The sequence below is a fragment of the Strix uralensis genome, chromosome 3, assembly GCF_047716275.1.
Source record: "Strix uralensis isolate ZFMK-TIS-50842 chromosome 3, bStrUra1, whole genome shotgun sequence".
Taxonomy (NCBI): domain Eukaryota; kingdom Metazoa; phylum Chordata; class Aves; order Strigiformes; family Strigidae; genus Strix; species Strix uralensis.
The window spans coordinates 74,888,009-74,909,163 of NC_133974.1; the positions used below are offsets into that span (position 1 = coordinate 74,888,009).

Genomic DNA, 21,155 nt, shown 5'->3' on the forward strand with positions numbered 1-21,155 from the left:
AAATATTTGTCAAATAAGAGCTGATGCTGAGTTTTAACTTTCCAAAACACTTCAGTTAGCTTTCAACATCCTTTTTATCAGGTGTGCAGCTCATATGTTAACCTCTGTTGTTGTGTTAGGCATGGATTTGCTTTGCCTACTGGAGGGTATTTTTTTAGTCTTCAGAAAAACAACCTATGTGCTTTTCAGAATTGAGATAAATACTTCAGAATTATAACATGCCTTTGAAAAAACAAAACAAAATATTAGGCTCCAGTCCCTACTTAGAAGTGAAAACTCTTTTGAATAGGCAAAATGAAAATGAGAACTTTACAGTTATGTGCTAAAAGTATCTCATTGACTCCGATGGTTAGCATTACAGGTCTACTTGTATGATTTCAGAAATTTTTAAACATAGTAATAATCTCCCAACACTTCTGTGACACAGAAGATGTTGTTATCTCTCATTACTAAACTGGTATCAAGGCACAAGACTTAGCAAAAATACATGGCTGGTTTGTAGAACTAAATCCCAAATACCTGGCCAGTGCCCTCTCCATAGGAATAATATTCCCAGCAATTCAGAAATTATTAGGAAAATCATCAGTCTCAAAACTTAAATGGAAAGTGAAGCGGTGGCTCTTTATAGGAATAGGGGACCTAATTAGCTCATATCATATCAACATAAAAACTCTTCATGGAATAAATGGATGCTGTAGGTATGAAAGGAGACATAGTTACTAGAAGAAAAGGCTGATGAGCGGAAAAGTGCAGACTGTGTGCCAAAACGGGCCTGTAGGAACATGTGAATTGTCTACAAAGCTTCCCAAGGACTGGCTGGCTGATAAGCCACAGGACCAAAGAGCTGGTTGCTCTCAGGAAAAGCCTGACTGATCAGGTGAAGGGCTCGTTATTCTGCTGGATCCACACAACAGGATGAACAGAGAAACAAGTTCAACATTTCAAAGATCCTGCAACTCTTACTGTATTTAGGGGGTGCAGCAGTCTGAGTGTGTGGGTGATTCAGAATTGCATTTATACATTTGTATTGGGTCTGGCTGGGATGGAGCTAACTTTCTTCAGAGCAGCCCGTATAGTGCTGTGTTTTACATATGCGACCAAAACAGTGTTGATAACATACCAATGTGTCAGCTGTTGCTGAGCAGAGCTCACACAGCATTAAAATCTTCTGTTTCTCACTCTGCTGCCCCAGCCACTATGCTGGGGGTGGCCAAGAGGTTCAGTCCTGATTCTCGCCCCCATCCCATTGGCAGGGAGTGAGTGACTAGGTGGGGGCTTAGCTGCCAGACAGCATCAGCCCACCACAATATTATAACCAACACAAAACCAGAAGCCTGTAAGAGAAGTTTACAAATACATAGAAGTAAAAGGTATGCCAATGTGTATGAAATTAAACAAAGTAATGAATATACAACCCAATGAATATAAAAGGTTTTGCCATTTCAGAAATAAAATACAAATGATATCAAGAGTAGTTAAATACCTCTTTAGAAACAATTCATATTTATCACAGAAAGAAGAACAAGTCCCTTAAGGTCCTCACACTCAATAGGTAGAGTGAAAACTTGCTACAGGGAAATAAGCAGTTTTATGGTGCTGGAAATAAAATACGTTTCAAGCCACTTACATTAAAAAAAACCAACACCAACCTGATGCATTAAGTCACTGTTAAAAAATTCCCAAGAAAAATTCAGAAACTTTTTACAACTACTGTCTCTGGAGTCTGACTTTGAACCTAGCCCTAGTTTCAGATGTTACTTTATACACAACAATGGTTCTACTGTCCTGAACCACTCCCTGCAGACCATGTGTCTCATAAAGCCTGCAAGCTTTTTCTCTTGTGGCTACAATTTCACAACAAAAATTTAATTCAGTATTATTCAAACTGCAATTCTCCTTTTTTAATTTTCCTTGGAGTCTAATAAACTTAAATTTGCTCCATATCCTACAGCCTCTGATGTTACAATCTCCACACCTACTTCTGTTCAAATTCTTATCAAGTTTATTAGTGAGATATCTACCTCTTACTCTTTTTCAGAACTCTTTTCTGGATCAGACTTAGGATAAAAGAGTTTTCTGACCATTGTATTTGATCCCTGAACAAATAATGTTTCTATAAAACCTTCCTCACAGGCCACTGTCTTTCAGTAAAGAGAATGGACGGTGCTTTTAATGGCAGAACAAAGATCAAAACATCATGTAGTTTTTCAAAGGGAAACACTGCCTGATGATTTTTAACGCCCTTTCACTCATTTTGTACAATTTCTAGAATTCATCACTTGGATCCTTCTGCTTCACCTCTGCTTTCTTTTCCCCATAATGTACTTGAGTACTAGTCATGTTCCTTATATTCATGCGAAATGCCTCATTTCCTATTCCACAATTGCTGCCACCAAAACAAACTATATTCTTGCAATACATTTTAAAATTTATTGCTGTTTAACTCCTTTAGTAGTATATAAGGTAGGATTTCAAATTAATTTAAAATTATTTCAAATTAAATTTGCTGATGACAAACAGCAATATTGGTTTGATATAAATTAAAATTATTTAAACCACCAATTTTAATCGGGATTTAAATCAAGAAGCAGGAATCCAATTTACATAGCGAGCTTCATTCTTGTTAGACATTTTTACTTTGTAGTTATCTCCCCAAAGAAAGATGCTCTACTTATTCTTCCCTATTGATTTGCAACTAGATAATATTACAGTTAATAAACACGTTTCCTTCTGCTAGCCATATGGAAATGTTACATGTATGCAAATATAAACAATGACAAAAGCAAATCAGCTTAATGTACATTTATGAAGATTTTCTATATTTTATGCTAGTAGGCATGACATTTTTTATTCACTGATTAGTTGACCAATTTGTATTTACTTGTGGTTTGTTTAAACTGTATTTTGGTTTTTTTAAAAAAATCATTAAATCTAAATGCACAAAGCAAGAGTTTACATCATTTTTATGCTATTGTGAATGTATTAATACAGAAAATAAATTTATCAAGATACATTTCCAGGATAGAGGAAACAAATTTATTAAACAATTAACTCATGGAGTGAATTCTAATATTTCTGGCCACCCTGCCCTTCAAAGAAGCATTCCTGTTTTTTCCAAACACAGTTTACTGAATAAAGTGGGTACTGAACAAAGAAGTTATTAGAGAGGAAGCTTTTTTTTATTTAATACAGAAAGACAGTTTACCACTAGAACAAATCTTGGTCCTACATGACTGGCCAGCAACTTCCAAATATTCTGCACAGATTTACTTTACCTTTTGACATCAAACACAAATTACTGCAATACTATCCTTCATGTAAGTTACAGGATTTTAATAGGTTAGAATTACTTCAGTCTGTAACGCAGCCTATAAAGAACTGTAACTTAAAAAAAAAATAGCATATTTAACCTTCCCCCAATTAAGTTCAAAAACAAATAAAAGCAAAGCCCTTTGCTTTACATATATTTCCTGTTTATATTTTTAGCTTCAAAACAATAGGACTTACTTCCAGTTAAGGCCTGAAGAGAATGTTGGGCTTCAGTCAACATTTGTGAAGACTGAGGTGCTAACTTGTCTTTTTCTTTTTCTGCTTCTTTGCTTTTCTTCTTTCCGATTTCTCTTTGCTCTGCTTTTTCTATTAAGCAAAATAAAGACTAAATATTTTTCTTTTTCAGATACAAACTTTCAGTCATAAAGTCTCATACTGTGTAAATGCTTTAATGACATTTTAGATAAATTAAATCAACCACAAACTATTTCAAGTCAGAAGAGTTGAGATACAATAAAGAACTAATGTCATTCAGTTTAAAAAAAAGATAAAAAATAATTCTTAAGATGTAAATGCAGATTTACTGAGAAGGTTCCAGGAAGGCCTCAGTCCCACCTTCCAGTTGGTGCACAACTCTCATGGCCCTATTATAATGTTTGGAATTCCTGAATTCCTGGCACTGTGTCAAATATCTTCTTCATGTCCTTGCTCGTGTGCACCAGCAATTTTCAAAAGACTCTAACATTGATGAGGCATAGGTTCCCAATGGACATGGAAGAAGAAAGTCTCCCACAGTCAGAACCTTCTTTCAAGACTTAGAAATTAGACTGTAGGAAAACTACATTTTTAGATTACATTTCTAATGAAAAAAATTCCAAACATTAACAGAGCATGTGAACAGAGCTTGTAGCCTCAGTGTTGGAGATTACTGAGCTGTATTGTAACATAATGCTTCCCTGATTCTTAACTGTTTCAGTTACTAATAGAATTTCTAAGTCTTAGACAGGATTAAATTTACAAAGTTTTCTGGGAATAAATTACAGCACCCTGTTGGATGAATGATATTGCTGTTCCCTCTCAGTGGCTGCATCCCTCTGCATGTCCATTCCAAACTCTGAAATACCTACTACACTGATGGGTAGGTCATGAAATGACAGCAAGAATTCCAAAGAAGAGAGAATACCCCCTCAGACAGGCCTCTTCCAATATTTTTGTAATACTTTTGACATTAGGGCATAGTATTTGGGATTCAAAGTGGGGAAGGCAGGGATTTTTCTGAAAATCTAGGAATAAATAGAAATTTTGGTATATGATTTGTACTTCCAAAGTGTTGTGAAATTGCATCCATGCCTTCAAGTTAAAAACAGCAATTAAGAAAACTCAGTCTCAAATATAAACATTGAAGAATAATACACTGGAACAAATAAGTTTCTAAACCTAAGTTTTTTCATTTAAATGTAAATAGGATTAGCAGCTCTTGAAGAAAATTAATACCTATACCTAGTAGCATGAACAGAAAAGTTGCTATAAATAAAATTGCAGGCAGACATTAGAACATACTTGTCAGAACCATCTTTAGGTAATCATGCTTTGTAACATCCATTATGAAATGTATAATTTATTGATGGTCAGAGTAGTGTTGCCTTTGGGGAAACTGTAACCTCTCTGATTGCTGTCCCTCTGCAAAGAACCAGTGTTTAGAGAAATGGCTGTGACACAGAGCTGAACAAATCTCTGCCTTAAAATGAACTGTTTCCATAAAATAAGAGACTAGTACTGCTTCTAATGAGATCTACAGTTAATTTTTTTTTATTTTACACCATTGCAACATGTTCAATAAAACAACAAACCCAGAGAGGTGCATGTAGCATAATAAAGACATACAAATTCGAAGCCAGAGGATAACTTTATTTATGCTTGGCCTACAAAGATAACACTACCTAAAATTACAGACCTTTGCCAATTTTATCAGCTTTCTCTGCTTTCTCAGGTTTATCTGACTGCTTATTCACAGATGAAAATTCATTTTTTAACTCTGAGACTTCGGTCTCTTTAGGTTTTGTATCTGACTGAGGAATATCATGTTCAGGAGTTTTCTTATTTGGCAGCTTGAATTCTGGCAGAATCTCTTTCAAAAAGCCCCAGACTTTGTCCAAGTATCCATGCCTTTAAAAAAAACCACATGCATATGTCAATGATAATGATATTTGCAATAAAAAAAGAAAGCGTGATTTTCATTTAGATAACACTATACTACAACTGACAGTCCAACTCTTTGAAAAGTTACTGGGTTATTTTAGTAAATAAAACATACTTGCCTGATATTGTGTATCAGCCAGTTTGTCAAGAGAGAGATTATGGACAGACCCATAAAGAAAGAGATAGTGGTTAGAGAAGCACTTAAACAAAGTATTCTTTCTAAAGCTTTTCAGCAGATAAAAGTTGCGCCAGGGAAATTTGTAGACCATTTTGCAACTACACCATATAACAACTTGATTCTGGCTCTGTACATTAAAAACCTTCTCAAAGGTACTTCCAAACTAGGTTTTCCTAACTGTTTCAACACAGGTAGTTCCATGCCTCTTCCATGGATTCCACTGGCTACAACAGCTTTTCAATACGACATGCCAGTTGCAGCCATACTGGTTCTCCACAGAAACTCAGTGATTCCAGAAATAATCTAAACCTGAATGAATCATTCAGGGCCATGAATGAGCTTCATGCAAGCTAACTGCATGAAACCTTTTTTTAAAAAAAAATAAATTTGATTGTACAATGAACTAAAACCATCTTACTATTGCAAAGACTCTATGGTATTCACATTTTCTTATTCCAGAATATAATGTATTTGCAGTAAGTGACAGAGTTGTGAATACTGTTTTTTGCTGTTGCAATTGTAAAACTAACTACATAAAGAAACAAAATTCAGGTTACTTAGATTTCTAAGTCCATAGGCCACATGCACACTACTGTAAGACACCAATATATCAAAAACCTAAATTGCAAGCACAGCTTGGGAATTGCTGAAATAAAGGCTAAAATAGCCTTTGACTGAACTTATTTAATACTGAAATACTGTTGTAGATAAACCATTATACCTAAATAAATTATATATAAACCAAAACTATTTTTATCTATGTATTCATCAGAATGCATACATCAAAAGGCAAAAAAGTGTAATTTTAAAAAAATGTCTAAATATTAAGCACTTGTATCCCAGTCATTCATTCAGTAAAAAGAATATCAAGCTGGAAAATTAGAATGTCTGTTCTTTAAAACCACAAAATGGACTTAAAACACACAGGAAACAAGAAAAATATTATTATAGGTTGGAAATACTATTTTTGGTTGGAAAGAAAAGTATATCAACTGTTCCAATTTAAAAGGTGAAAACACCATACTAGCTGAAGTTGATTACTTCCAAATTAATGATGTATACTTTCTATAGTACATTCAGATACAAAGTTATCATTATACTGGCAGACATTTTCTACCTGTATACTAGATGAAACATTGATTTCTCTAACCTTGTTTTCATCACAGTGTTTGATATTAGTTAAAAAAATAATTTTATAAAGAATAGGCATCAGCTTAACATGATAAATAGCCCTATAAAGAAAAACACAGTAAAATTGCATTCCTTGAATGCACTTTTCTCAAGTGCCAAAATTAAAAACTGTACACCTCCCAAAATTGATGCTGAAGGACTTTTAGGGCTCAGCTTTATTTTTCATAATGCCTTATAGAATTAAATATTAAACAGCTAATATGTAAATTGTTTAATAGAAGAACTTACTGGAGAGGAATAACTTCTGGTATCCATCCAGTCAGTGTATGTAGAACTGTAAATTCCTCCAGCTCTCTTTTTCCAGTTTCATGTGTACTGTAAGACAAAAGCAGACATTATATAGAATTGTAATATAACCAACTCACAGTAAACTCTGTAGTCTACATTGCTTTCTGTCGGAGAAAGACCATACACAAACAGAATAGCTTGCTGAAAAACAAGTCTTTCCTTGCAGTTTAGTTTTCCAAACCACTGCAGACTACTAGCCTACAAGGCCAAATTTGCTTTTATGACTTTGCATCAGGCCCATTATTTTAGCATTCCCTCCAGTACAACGTTATAGTTTCAAAATTGTTAGCAAGCATACTATGTATACTTGCACAGTAAAACCTCTTTCTGCAGGGTTGGAGATGAGGGTTTGAAATCCCTCGCGCTAGAAGGGGGATATGAATCTAGAACTTCCATCTCCTGAGCAGCTGCTCTAACTCCCAGGTTATTCTGCACAAGTTGGCTGTATTTCCAGTGTACCACACTCCACTCTTTCAAACTGATAAAGTCTCCTACCCTCTGGAGAGGTTTCTGTCTGTAGATCCTGAGAGGACAAAGGTTACAGATGCCAGCCCTTCATGATGACTAACCCTTGTGCTCTATAAATAATGCAGTTATTTCAAACATGTTCCTGCAAACAGTTTCCTAATAGACAGCTCTAGGCAACTCCCTAGCCTGTGTAGAAGTATTTTAGATCACTCTTCTGACAAACATAACTTGATATGACCAGAGCAGGGAAGCTTGACTACCCAGATCAGTGTTTTGAATTATTTTCTGAAGCTTAGTCATTTAAACACTTGGTGTTCATTCCTCATCTCTTAGGAACCTGTAGCTGTAATTGTCAATCACTGTACCGTGTGCCACTTTCTACTTTCCAAGTCAGTTTTAGGGAAGTAGATTACCATAGAGCCCACAACAGCAGAACTGTAGCAAAAGCATCAAAAGTAGCTTACAACGCTCTATTTTCAATACCAGTTAAGTCAATACTGGTTAGGGCTGACGATTAAAACTTTGTTAAAACTTCTTGGACATTTCCATTTGGCAGAAAACCACATGTGAAGCTTTTTGGGCATAATGGAAAAGAGATAAAACAGAGAGAGTACTCCAGTTTCTTTGCAAAGTTTTCTGTGCATAAATTTACAAACACATCTAAAAAGTAAACATTGCACCTTCTGTAGCTACAGGGGATTTTGCTTTACTGATTTACAGTGTCAGCTTTCAGAAGAGCGTGTACTTGTCACTACAAAATTTTTAGCAAAATATATTTCTCATGTATACTAACAGAACTTTTTGCAAATTCCATGTGACTTCACAAAAACACCCAGAAGTGAGATGACTAAACATACCTAGTATTTGCAAGCTTAATGATAGCTTTGGACAGCAACATTGGCCACAGTTCAGTTTGACAGGTTGTAGCTGGTAGTAACAACTTATCCTCTTCACTGAAAGGCATAGTGTCATCCACAATGATCTTTCTCCAACACCCCTATGATAGAGGGGGAGGGAGGAAAGAAGAAAGAAAACACTGAGTCTGTGGCCTGGAAACAGAACAGGTGTGTAAGAGAACTTTTAACGCCTTCCCAAGACATTCTACTGTATTTTCATTTATATTACAGATGGCTTTAAAAGAAATTCTCATATAATATCTGAGAAGCATGGAAACAGTATTCATAGCATTTTATTACTGCCTCTGACTTATTTATTTCAGAGATTAATCTAATTGCAGCTATTTCCAAATACATTTTCTTTCTTCCGTGTAGTCCATCATGTGCATGCATTCATTGCTATTTCTTCAGTTGCCATTGCAGATGCCTGAGAAACAGTAATGATTAAAAAAAGGCTTAACTAAGATATCAGTTTTTCAAATTCCTCTTTAAGGTCTTAGTCTGGAAAATACTTGTGATATGAGCAGTGCCCCTTGCTTCCCAAGAACTACCCGGGGATGTTGGCTGCAGTGGTTAGTGACCTGGAAAGCATTAAGGTTGTATCTTCTAAAACACTATAGGAAACAACACAAAATGATGGAATGTAACAAATGTCCATATTTCCAGGATAAGAAACAAACAGGTAAGACAAGATAATGATGTCTCAAATACCAGATATTTCATTAGTAAATTAGTATCCCACAAAATAATTTTGCCTACCATTCCCCAAAAAGAGTCTCTGTCCTAGTGATCAAGACGTAATAGGGCTAAGAAAATAGTGGGGCAACAGCAAGTACTTGTGTTAACTCACCCCCAAAATGACGAAGAATGACCAACACACTAAAATGTTCACCATACGTTATTAGAGAGGGAAAAATTACTGCTCTCTGCTTGTAACTGAACTGTGGCTTCAAGCTGAAATGCCTGTTGATTAACTCTATATAGAGTTCTATAGGTTTCAGAAGAAAACAAATTTAGGCCATATAGCAAAGATACTCAAAAAGCATAAGAGGTTAATATTTTTTAGGATAAAACCTATTTTTTGATAGACAAAACTAAATTTTTAAGATTTCCCAGGTTTGAAAATGACCTAGTAAGTGAAATGATCACATATTCATCTCCTCTTTCAATAATTGCTGAAGTTCAATAGAGAAAGCAGTACAAGTTGGAAAGTAAAGGAAAAGATTGAGGAGATATTTGGTTTTCTATAGCTCAGGACATTTTAAAATTCAGAGTGGTAATTCCATGCATGTAATTCTTAAAAGGCAATAGTATTTTTGGTATATGTAACACCATTAAAAATATTTTTCTCCTCCTTGCCAACTGCTCACCTTTTATACTTTATAAATAATAGAATCCATATCACAATTATTTTGCATCAATGATATCCTTTTTATAGCATTTCATTGTTAACTCTAAAAAAAATTACGCTAGTTTAAGGAGATAAGACACCAAGATAAAGAAAGACAAGTATGTGGGGCAGAATGTTTATGGATAGAAAATCTATAGGTGAGAAAAAGCGGAAATAAAGAAAAAAAGTCAATAAACCTCAGGAATGCAAAGTGAAAGTAGGATGTGGGGTAGAACTGAAAGAATATTGTGCCAATTATGTGAAAAACTTTTATCCGCAGGTTTGATCTGGTGGATGACAATCCCCTCAGGACTCAATACAGCATTTTACTGAAACCAGTTCATTATTCTTCCACTGTGCTTTCTCTCCCTTTTCATTTAATTTTCCACTTTCTCCTGTGAAGTCTGTTTCTCCTCTATCTCTACTGGTATTTGTCTTTTCTCATTTGCTCATTTTCTTTAATCTTCCAACATTTGACCCTCTTTTATTTCCCAGCTTTTCTTTCTGTGAAATACAGCTGTATAACCAGGGGAAAAGAAATTAAATAAATGGAAAGGCCCAAAACAAAATAAAACCAAAACAAAAGTGACAAAGAAACTAAAACACCCTGATAACACATAGATGCTTTAAAATGAAGTCTTTTATCACACGAATACACAACCTCTGCAGCATTAAATTCACACACAGAATAATGTCCTCTGCTGAGGAACCTGGGCAACATCATTTCTGCCTTCTCAAACTCATGCAACTCTTATTGCCTATATGAATATAAGTTATTCCGTATGTGGAGGCAGTAGTAAGGGATGAGGAAATCACAGGCATGTAAATCAGCTAAGTTCTCCCCCTTACAGGAAAGTTAAGAAATTCTTCCAGTTTTAACTGCTTTCTTATTTCTTTCTCAGTGCTGGCTAGCTGACGTGTATCAATAGCAAAGTGCATGAAACTTCCTTTTAAAATACTGTATTTGATCTATACTGTATTAGAACTGTAAGTTTTTCTTAATACAAATACATGTACAATAAATTTACATCTACATTTAAAAATAAAATTAATATGCTTAGGGTTTTATTCTGTCTCAAGAGACATATCAAACTGCAATGTGCACAAGTGCAGCCATTCCAAATCTCTCCCTGGCTTTGTTTGCATTTATGCTCATTCCAAAAGATGGACAGATTTATAAACAATTTAACAGGATGATGGAGAAGTAAAAGAAATCCCTCCTTTTATTCACAGGAAGTTTTTGTACTATAACCACTAGAGTAATAGTTTCCAGCATAGAAAAAAAAAAAAAATGAGCAATTTTCCAAGGGTCATGGAAATGTTTGAATAATTATTTTGTATTTGTAACTATAGAGATTTCTGAAAGAACTCTGCGCTGAGGTGTTTCTAAGTGATGTGCTGCATGCAACTGCAAGGCTCTCTCCACACCTCAAACACAAAAACTTGGCCAGCTGATCCATCTGAGGCACTGATTTGCTGCTGTCCCTCTCCAGGAGCATCATCTGCTGCAGATGTGATGCAAGTTCCTTTACTCTGAAGTTCTAAAAACATGTGAGATAGGAAGTTTGTGCCCTCTCCTTTTGCAGAGCAACACTAATTATCTCAACTAATGGTAAACTGGAGACTTGCCATGAAGACCATTAGGAAAACAAAATCTCTTCACTCTTCACCAAATTATATATATATTCTCTTCCTCTCCTCTGGTGTATTTTTCCATCTCCTACTGTTACACATTTAAGAGTGTTGCCCTTGAGTATTCTGACCCGCACTCTTACATCCCATCTTCCAAATCCTTCCATTAATCACATCAGTGCTTTTCACAAACACAGCCCTCATGAAACCTCTTTCTCCCCAAATTTAAGAGTTTCATTCTTATACTTATTGTTGCTCCTTCTTTTGACTGCATCCTCTTGGCTGAGAACATCTTCTCAAGAGACCTCTCTTTTTTAATTTTTTACCATGGGTTAAAAACAAAAAAACCCTTCCAGGTTGTTCTTTCCTGATTTTTCTCTTCTTTTGCATTTCCATCAGTCTTTGGTGGTTCCTCTTTACTCTATGAAGCTTCTTACATACTTATATGTTAATAACATATTCTCCCAGAAAGCAAAATTAGCAGGTTTTTTTAATTATTTCATCACATTTTAAGGATATGAAGTAATGCTGAATATACTATTTCCCTCAAAAATTATTTTAATATTTAATTGCCCTTTCTTCTAATTAATTATGCCATATTTTGGATTGAATTTATCTAAAGTCAAATTCTAGCTATTGGACCTTTTTCATTTCACTAAGAATTCCTCCACTGGGACTATCTTCTTTTCCATTTGTAACTAACTATATGCTGTACCTTTGTAACCTCTATCAAGCTGGAAGAGACCCAAGTTAAACACATGACAATCTAAAGTCTAAATGATGCTGAAACTTTGGAAAAGAATCCAGGTGTGACCCTTTGGTTTTTGGTCCCATGACGTACATTTTTGCAGAGCAATCACAGCTGTACTCATGGAACTTTCCTTGCAGAAACTCAGAGGTTTAGACCTTATCAACTGAGAAGGGAAGAACATTCAGTTCTTCCACTCCTTGGCAAGTGCTCTAACCATCACATTTTATGCAGAAGGAGAGGTGGCAGCCATCTGATAAAAGATATGAGCTGTCTATAACTTTTCGTGCACTCTCACAGAATAATCTAACATTTGGTACCTGCATAGATAGAAGTACCTAATACAAAGCCCTAAGTCAGCTGCTTAACCTCCAGGAAAACTCTCAGAAACACTGAATGTTTCTTTGACTAATTCTGATAGCTCCTCACTCAGTATGTGAGACAACTTAATCACCCTTGGAAAAAACTCACACCTATCTACATTAACAATAACATACCACTTCACCACCTAAATTCATCTACTTAAATTCTGCTGCTGGAGACAGTTGGTGTGGTGATGACTAAAGCAGTTTTCTCAAGCAGGCACTCTGAATATACCCACATCTTACTTCAATCTACTGATATGACAATGTTTAATTTGAGCAGCTGGAGCCTCTAAACCTGCTTTGTTAGAGATGGTTATGTTTGTTCAATACACAGTGTGCCAAGGAGCAGATATATCTCAGCCTTCCAATGCACATAAGAAATATTCATGGAATAACTGCTTGTTGATGGGTTTTTTCCTTAACCTTGCTGTCTATGTTTTTATTACCAGTAACTTGTGCTAGACTGTTTTTAAACATTGTATATCAATACTATTAGCAACGTAAATTTCATTACTACCTTTGGCCTGCTTAATCAGCTGTCTGCATTGTCTTAGCTGTTCACTTGTATTCATGAGCATTGATTTTAGCATTTTTTTAAAAAAAGCTTTTACATATTCTTTCTTAGGTTTTGTTTCCTTTTTAAAGTAGAACTTTCTATGTTTCCATGAATTTTATCTTTTTAGAAGTCCAATGGGATGCCTTTGAGTTTTCATTAACACTTCCAACTTTATGTTTCCAAATGACTGTGTCAAAAATATTTTCAAGTTTGGGGAACTGGAAAATTAATAGGGCCAGTTATACGTCTTAATGTTTTGTGACATATTCTGTTACAAATGTAACTGGAATAACCCTAACAACAAAGACAACTTCTAACTTTTAGGTCAGTGATATTTCTTTATTAGTATAAGGTTCAATATTAAATTAAGTGTTCCCTGTTGACTGTAAAATGCATTAAGAAGTTATTGTCTGTTATTTTTAGAAAATCCATGGGTTGTTTTGGCTTTACCAGTACATCTTCAGTAAACAGTGCTCACACTGGAAGTCTTTAATCACCTTCAAATACAATTGGATACAAATAGCTCTATAAAGTCCACCAACTGAGTTACTTAAACAATAAAAAACATTCTTAATCCTAATACACCAGAGGTCTGGGACACTTGTCTGACTCTGCTAAACACTTGCATCAAACCTCCATATCCTATCATTCACTATCCAGGAATAGAAATATTTTGAGTATTATTTCAAAACAATTAATACACACACACACACAAAAATCGGCAGATTAAATTAAGACTGAAACAAAAATGAGTTAAAAGTTACCAAGTGAAAGTTTAAATCATACACTTTATAGTGCAGTGCAAACCTCAAAGTCTTCATATTTTTCTCTCTAGCAAAAATGAACTGAAACATACCTTCTTATTCAGTAGAAGCCAACCAACACTGAGAATTCAAATGGTAAAATGAATTTGCATTCAGTAGCACACACATATGATGCTTAGTATTGTCATAACATTTTGAGACAGAGAGTAAAAAACCCCCAAAATATCGAGAAGTACCTTCATAAAACAAAAAGGTATAAGAAAGAAACAAAATTTCTGTAGATGCACTAAATCAAAAACAGTTTACTTTGGGCTATAAGAAGACATGTGATTTAGAAATCAAACCCTGTAAAAATAGGATGTAAAATATCACATGCAGCTCAAAGAAACTACAAATGTTGAAAATTAATCACTTTTTAAATCACCTTTATTTTAACCATTCACTATGTGATACAGAATGAACTAATTCTTTTCTGTCAAATATATTGAAATTGTGCTTTGGGCTAAGGAATGACATTAAGAACTGCTGTTTAACACAAAAAAAAGCATGTCACAAGTATTAGAAAAGTTATTTCAATAGATAGTTTGAACATATGCAACATCAGCAACTGACATTATTGGATCCTCTTTCTACAGTGTAATAAATGAACTCAAATGTAGTATCTTGTTGCAGTGCCCAGAGGAAAAAAATCCTCATAACAATCAGCAAAATTCTACACAATTTATGACACAAGAATATTGTCTTTTCAAACAACAACTGTTTTATCAAGTTCTAAGTTGTACAAAAATCACATGAACCGTAAAGGGCATTTTTATTAACATGCATCAACAATTTGTCAATACTTCTACTCCTACAAATCCATATATTTTCAATAATAATAAATACTTATCCTAACCATTAAAATTTGCCATGCTAGCTGCACAATATTTATATATGGTTGGAGGGAAGTACTCACCATCCAATAAAGTTTCACTACGTATTTTCCATAGCTATTGTACAGTGGCATGTGTCCCCTGGTAGCTTTACATAACGCATAAATGTGTTCCCATGGTTTCCAAAAAAGTGTGGATGTTCCATTAGTTAAGGCCTTTTCATTATATATCCTCCAGACTGCATAAATTTCACTTATAATCCATCTCATCAACTGAGAACAGAAAAAAAAAGAAAAACAATTTTTTCTGTTTACATCTTCTAGAAAAAAAAAGTTATATTACAATGAATAAAGAATATAAAAGAACCTGTTTTAAATGAAGAAGTGACATAAAAGTATAGCTATGGTTTCATGCAAAAATTAATTTCACTGGTACAACTCTTCTTAAAATCATCATATAATATCTATCTACAATAACACAAAACAATGAAACTAAGTAAAGACACAATATAAATTATGCTGTTCATCATTTACCGAAGAAAAATGAAGACATACAATTTCAAAATAAACTGTATTACAGGACTTGTGAACTGTCACTTGTTTAATTGCTTATTACTAGATATAGCTGGCTAAATATCAGTAATGGCTTTAATAGTTGTTATCTGTTCTCAGCAAAAAATCCTAAATTATTAAAAGTATTTAATAATTTTTAAAATTTAAAATAGAAACTTTAAATAATCATTCTTCAGTGCATGTGTTTTTCTAACACACAGATTTCTGCAGTGTGTTATAGTTTCACAAGTATTATCAGGCTGTTACAGTGATTTAAATAAACAAGAATGAGAATAAGCTTTTACTATAAGAAACTTGCCCTAAAATTAATTATTGGTTCTGTGGACAGCAAAATTTACATAATCTGTTTTCTGGTGGCTTCCTCCCATACAGTTTCTCTGGTGCTGAACTTTGAATTTGCTTTGAAACACTGAATGAAATAGAAATTATGAAGTAATATTATATTCACTAAGGCACTCAGATCCCTTGGTTCTACCTGCTTTATATTTACCCCTGACCTGTAGAAATCTGGTAAACATTTATTCAGCTCCGGAGAAAAGGAAAAGACTGGTTGGGTGACAGACATTTGCACATACATGCAGGCGCACTAAGAACATGACCTCAGGAAAGCTTGGATGAAAAATATAAATCCTTTCTAATATAGCTTTTATTTGCTCTTATCTTTAGAGAATATTGTCCAGTAATAATCTTCATAGTTCATAGACTGTATATTTAAAAAAAAATAATTTGGGAAAACCTCTTACGATCGATTTAATTTTTCAAATTCTAAAAAAATTCTAAATGTTAATTATACAAATCTAGATTATTTCTTGCCATTTTATTCCCATCATTCTTTTTGCACTTAAAAAATCTGTCACAACTTATTTCTTCATGGTAGAAATCTGGAGTGAAATCAAAAAAGTTAAAAATAATGAAATAAAATATTTTTAAAGAGGGACATTAATGTACTTCTACCTACCTCACTACAAAATATATGCTCATTTGCTGAAACAAAGTCAAATGAAGTTTCATTTTTGACAACCACAGGAATCTAGAAGAAAGTAAATTAGTAAAGTCCATAGCTAAATTATCTGGAAAAAATTTAAATGAACACTTAATGTTTAATTGTAATGACATACAAATGTTAGACATCTGGCAAACATTTGTTAAGACATTTGCAAACTAAAGGCAATCAGTTTGCAAATCTTGTAGCTGCTTTTGTATTTCTTAATAAAAATGTCTTAAAACGTAGACGTTCAGAATTTTAAGAAAATTATTTTTAACAGGAGATTTAAAGAGCGTCAAATGAAATAATTACGTAAGTAAACCGAGATTCCCCCAATTTATTCATAAAGTTTGCAGTTCTGCATTTAAATCATGAAAATAACACTGTCTCGTACTTTGAGATTTCCTTGGTCCCCCACCAACATTCAAAGGGCTTTGTTTCCTCATGGTCAGTTAAACAGTGGTCCTGTCAGCATGAACACTGACTTTAGCAAACCTTTGTCTATATTACAGAGTTTTGATGATTGTTACTTGTTTATACAGTCCATTTTATTTTTGTAAGCAGTTTAGAAATAACATACTAGCATTGTAGTTTACTGAACTAAATATATCTGTGCCTCTCACCATGTATTGGTGTTCATTGATTGATTCTTTGCCTACTACACTAAATAGGCTTGTTTATGCTTTCTTTTATAGTTACTAATAGATTAGGTAGCAACATATATCATCCTAAATAGCCTTTCATCACTTGGCATTTACATTAATTTTTAACAACTTATAAAATTTCTAGTAATCATAGCTTCTTGATTCAAAATACACTGGACCAAAACAAGCACCAAAGTTTTAATCAGATCTTAAAGAAAACAAATGCTTTCTTCATAGTGCTCTAAAGATAGATTTCAAAAGCTATTTTTAATACAGATACATGTTTCCACGGCTTTCTGGGCTGGCAGCTCTCTTGCCCTCATCTTTCAGATACCTCTACTCAGTTATGCATTTTGGCAGCGTTTCTCATCCAATCTTTTGGTCTTGTCAATTACTCCCCTGACCTCCTCCTCTCCTTCCTCCATTAAAAATTAAACTTGGACCTGTTTAGTGTCTAGTTAATAAAAAATGGAACTGACAAGCTGACAAAAAGAAAACTGACAAGCCTGAAAAATTTGGAAGGGTAGTCAAAATGTTTTAAAACTTCAGCATTTCATCTGAAGCATAAACGCCTTAAAACTTAGATTAGCAACAGCATTAGAGAACACTAATCTTTGAAATGGTAGGCTGTTTATTTTCTTTGTAATTAATTTTAAAAATAAACTGAATAAGAGCTTTGCATGATTTTAAAATGTTATGGTTACCTTCCAGACAAGTACTGTCAAAGATGTGGACCTGTATACAGACTGGAGAAATACAATAGTTGAAGTAAGAAAAAATACTATTTTTCTGGTAAAGCTGATTCATGGTTTCAGGATATTTACTTCAGATACCTGCTCAAGGGAAGCCTGAGTTGGAACAAACAGAACTTGCTTTGCCATGACACTGATTTTTAAGTGAGAAAACAAGAACACAAAATAAAACAGAAAGGCATCTCTCTGTCCAGGTGTCTTCTAAATGAATGTGGAGTCAAAAAACAGAGCAGACTTGGGAGGATACACTACCATGATGTTTTGCACCAGGATGTGCTGGTCCATAGCGATCCCAGTAAGAAAGTCACTCAGACTCGGTAGAGTATCATTTAAAATGCTATTATTAGAGCTAACGAGAAAGAAAGGGATTAGTACAGACAACCTGATGTCCTTTTAGACACTGGGAAATCCAAGTTGTGCAGCATCAAAGAGGTCTCCAATCCACGTGCAGCATTCTCTGCAGATCCCAACCATAGAAAGGGTTATCTCATTTTGGTATTATTGAGCTATGATAGGATTTGAGCTATTACAGGATTTTCTTACAGGAAAACAATTCTGTTCATCATTTCTATTGTAAAACAAAAAGGACGTTCACATAAGAACTTGCTCCTGCAGTTAGATAAAGGCAAGGAGACGCTGGTGGCCTAATTGTTGGTAACAAGAGGGAGCTGCCTGCAGGCTCCTCCCTTACAATGAGGTGCCTGAGTTTATCCAGCAACCCGGGATTACACCCTGCACCACGCAGGCCTCAGGGTCAAGCTATGCTTGTAGCACAGGTTAGCTGTGACATGGATCACTGACAACTTAGTACACAACGGTCTCCCAGACAGGATGACTCTGGATGGTCAAGTGGGTTTTATCTGTTGAATTGATTTCCTCTACTAATTTTCCTCTACTTGTGACATAGATAGGTGAGTAGCATTTTTTCATTATGACCTTGTTTGTTTCTTACCTTATTTGCTAAAAACTCATGTGGACGTTTCCATGAATACACTTTTAAGGATGCTGGCAACTTTACTTTCCCTTCAGGATCCTCAAAGACATGCTACATAAAATATGCATGAACAAAATGGAACATTTTTTATTAATTACAGTATTGTATCTTCCACAAGATTTAAAAAAATATATTGTTCACATGATAATTCACTTAAGGCAAAAAATACCATAAGAAGGAACTAATAGTATCTATAACAGAACTAAAAGAGTGTAAAGCCCAAAATGAAGATTGCTTATATTGTTGAGAAGTCTATGTGGTCTGCGCTGTCTAAATAGCTCTATATGAAATGTTTTCTTTCTTTTCCAACCTTCAGAAAAACCTCCCCACAAACTGTTTAAGCTTTTAAGTCAGGTACTCCTCTATCAAGTTGTTTCTAAGTACTTCTCCTAACACACTTATTTCTAAAGCTTTTTAAACTGAAGACTGAACGTAAATATCTAAAGCGTTATTTAGATGCAAACAAAGCGGGCTTCACACATTTAAAACTGCTATAGAAACCAAAGAGAGATATAATTATAAAGCACCATGAATTAGCCCATTAAAGAGAGAATCTCACACAATTTTCAAGCTTTCATTTCCAAAGTGATACTTATCCTCCATGTGAAAGGAAGGCATCAGGATACATGGTATCTGTTTACTTAATAGCGCAATGTAGATGAGGAGATGCCTCTGATAATGCTCGTGCTGACTGAGAAACTAATCGGTTTCGTAGTTAATGCCTTTTATTTGTGCCTGGAACTTTAAATAGCTTTTAGGAATATTATACATTTCTGTGTGTTTAACAGTCCACCATGGACTGTATTTATCTTCTACACACCAAAGAAGAGAAAGAGTTTCTGGGAAGGAAAACCTATGATACTTTGAGTATGTACTGATTAAAGGAAGGCAAAAGAAAATACTTTATGAAAGCATAAAAAACACAAACACAAACCAAAGACTCTAAAATAGTATTTTCTTTGCATTTTTTTTATTTGTTTCACTGTGTACATTTCTTCAGCATATCAATCTGCAACAAACTATTTCAAATACCTGAAGGACAAAAGATAATTTGGAGGGAAAAAAAGAACCTTTCAGGAATATTTATTCTTCTGAAAGCTTAAAGAAGGCCTTGTAGCATGGACCACACAGAACTGTATTAACATAGCAGTTTATATTCTGCTTTCAGAGACATCCAACCCTGACTACATGGTGTAACAGGAAAGTTTAGCACTTAAACACTAGATAAACCAGAAAAAGGAGGCAGGTGAGAATGACATAACACTAAGAAAAGAAACACCCCCCAAAAAACGGAGAGATTTAGCTGTCAAGTACAAAAATACTTTGAATTAGGATACTGTAGGTTGGCTGACAAAATCAGGTTTAACTTATCTTTTATTTAAGGTGGCTATAAAGAGACAACTGCCAGGTCTTAGGAGTTTATGCTCTAAGGACAGGAGCCTCAACCACAAGTTCTACAGAAAGAACAGGCAAGAAACAGGCACAAGAGAAACAGACAATGCACAATCTCAGTAGCACACTGTGCTGCCCTAAGAGAGGCTATTGTGTAGGGGTACTTGGTAAAAGAGCTTTAGTGTTACGAAGAAAGAGATCACTTCCGACTAATGCCTTTTCCCCACACAAGAAATAGGATTGTTTATATTCATGTTCCGAGTGTACTCAAAGGTACTGGATGCCATCACTAATTCTGTTTCTAACTGAAATACCCTATATGATGTTGAATTCTGGCTATCTGCTTGGATCAAAAGAGGCCACATCAAAAAATCCTTTAGATCTGTAAATTCATCTGCTGGGACTGACATATTTAACAACTCCTTTAAACATGTAAAAAGAGCAATGTTTCATATAGCTTGTGGCTGAAGAACAGAATGGTCCAGTAAACACCTAAGAATGCCTCTTATGCTAAAAAAGAAGAAAGATTTTCAGTTACAATTATTCTTAAATTTTATCTATTATAATAATGCTGGTAGACCTAACAGATTAGTGATAGATAAATGTTTAGAATACAGCCCGAAGACACCAAATATGGTAACGGAACAGAAGAAAGACACAAAGGAAAATTATTTACATGTCAAGTTAATGGCAGCATTCAGTATAGAACCTATACCTTCTCTCAGAAGAGTACTTTGGCCCCATTGGGGTATAATATATTTAAGCTTGGGATAAGAAAAAAACCCCTAAAATCTACAAACACATATGCTAACATATACATAACACACAAGAATACATACAGAACAAATGTAGGAACAATGAAGAATTTGCATATAAAATAGACAATTAAGCACTGTATTAAATATAATTTTTAAGTGACATTTAAAATCCAAGTTTGAGAAACTCTTTAAGAAATAATTTTACTACCACTCTGCATAAAATGCACAGACATTCTGTAAT

At 34.4% G+C, this 21,155-nt stretch overlaps 1 protein-coding gene across 1 annotated transcript in view; it reads right to left on the minus strand.

Moving 5' to 3' along the window:
• The window catches only part of ADGB (androglobin), a 136,843-nt gene that overhangs the window by 89,124 nt on the left and 26,564 nt on the right, over positions 1-21,155 (minus strand). The window contains exons 4-10 of the mRNA XM_074864612.1: positions 18,723-18,815; positions 16,348-16,419; positions 14,901-15,089; positions 8,452-8,591; positions 7,067-7,153; positions 5,225-5,436; positions 3,508-3,636 (exon numbers count right to left, since the gene is read on the minus strand). Coding sequence (XP_074720713.1) covers positions 3,508-3,636; positions 5,225-5,436; positions 7,067-7,153; positions 8,452-8,591; positions 14,901-15,089; positions 16,348-16,419; positions 18,723-18,815 — 922 coding nt within the window. The remainder of the gene's footprint in view (positions 1-3,507; positions 3,637-5,224; positions 5,437-7,066; positions 7,154-8,451; positions 8,592-14,900; positions 15,090-16,347; positions 16,420-18,722; positions 18,816-21,155) is intronic.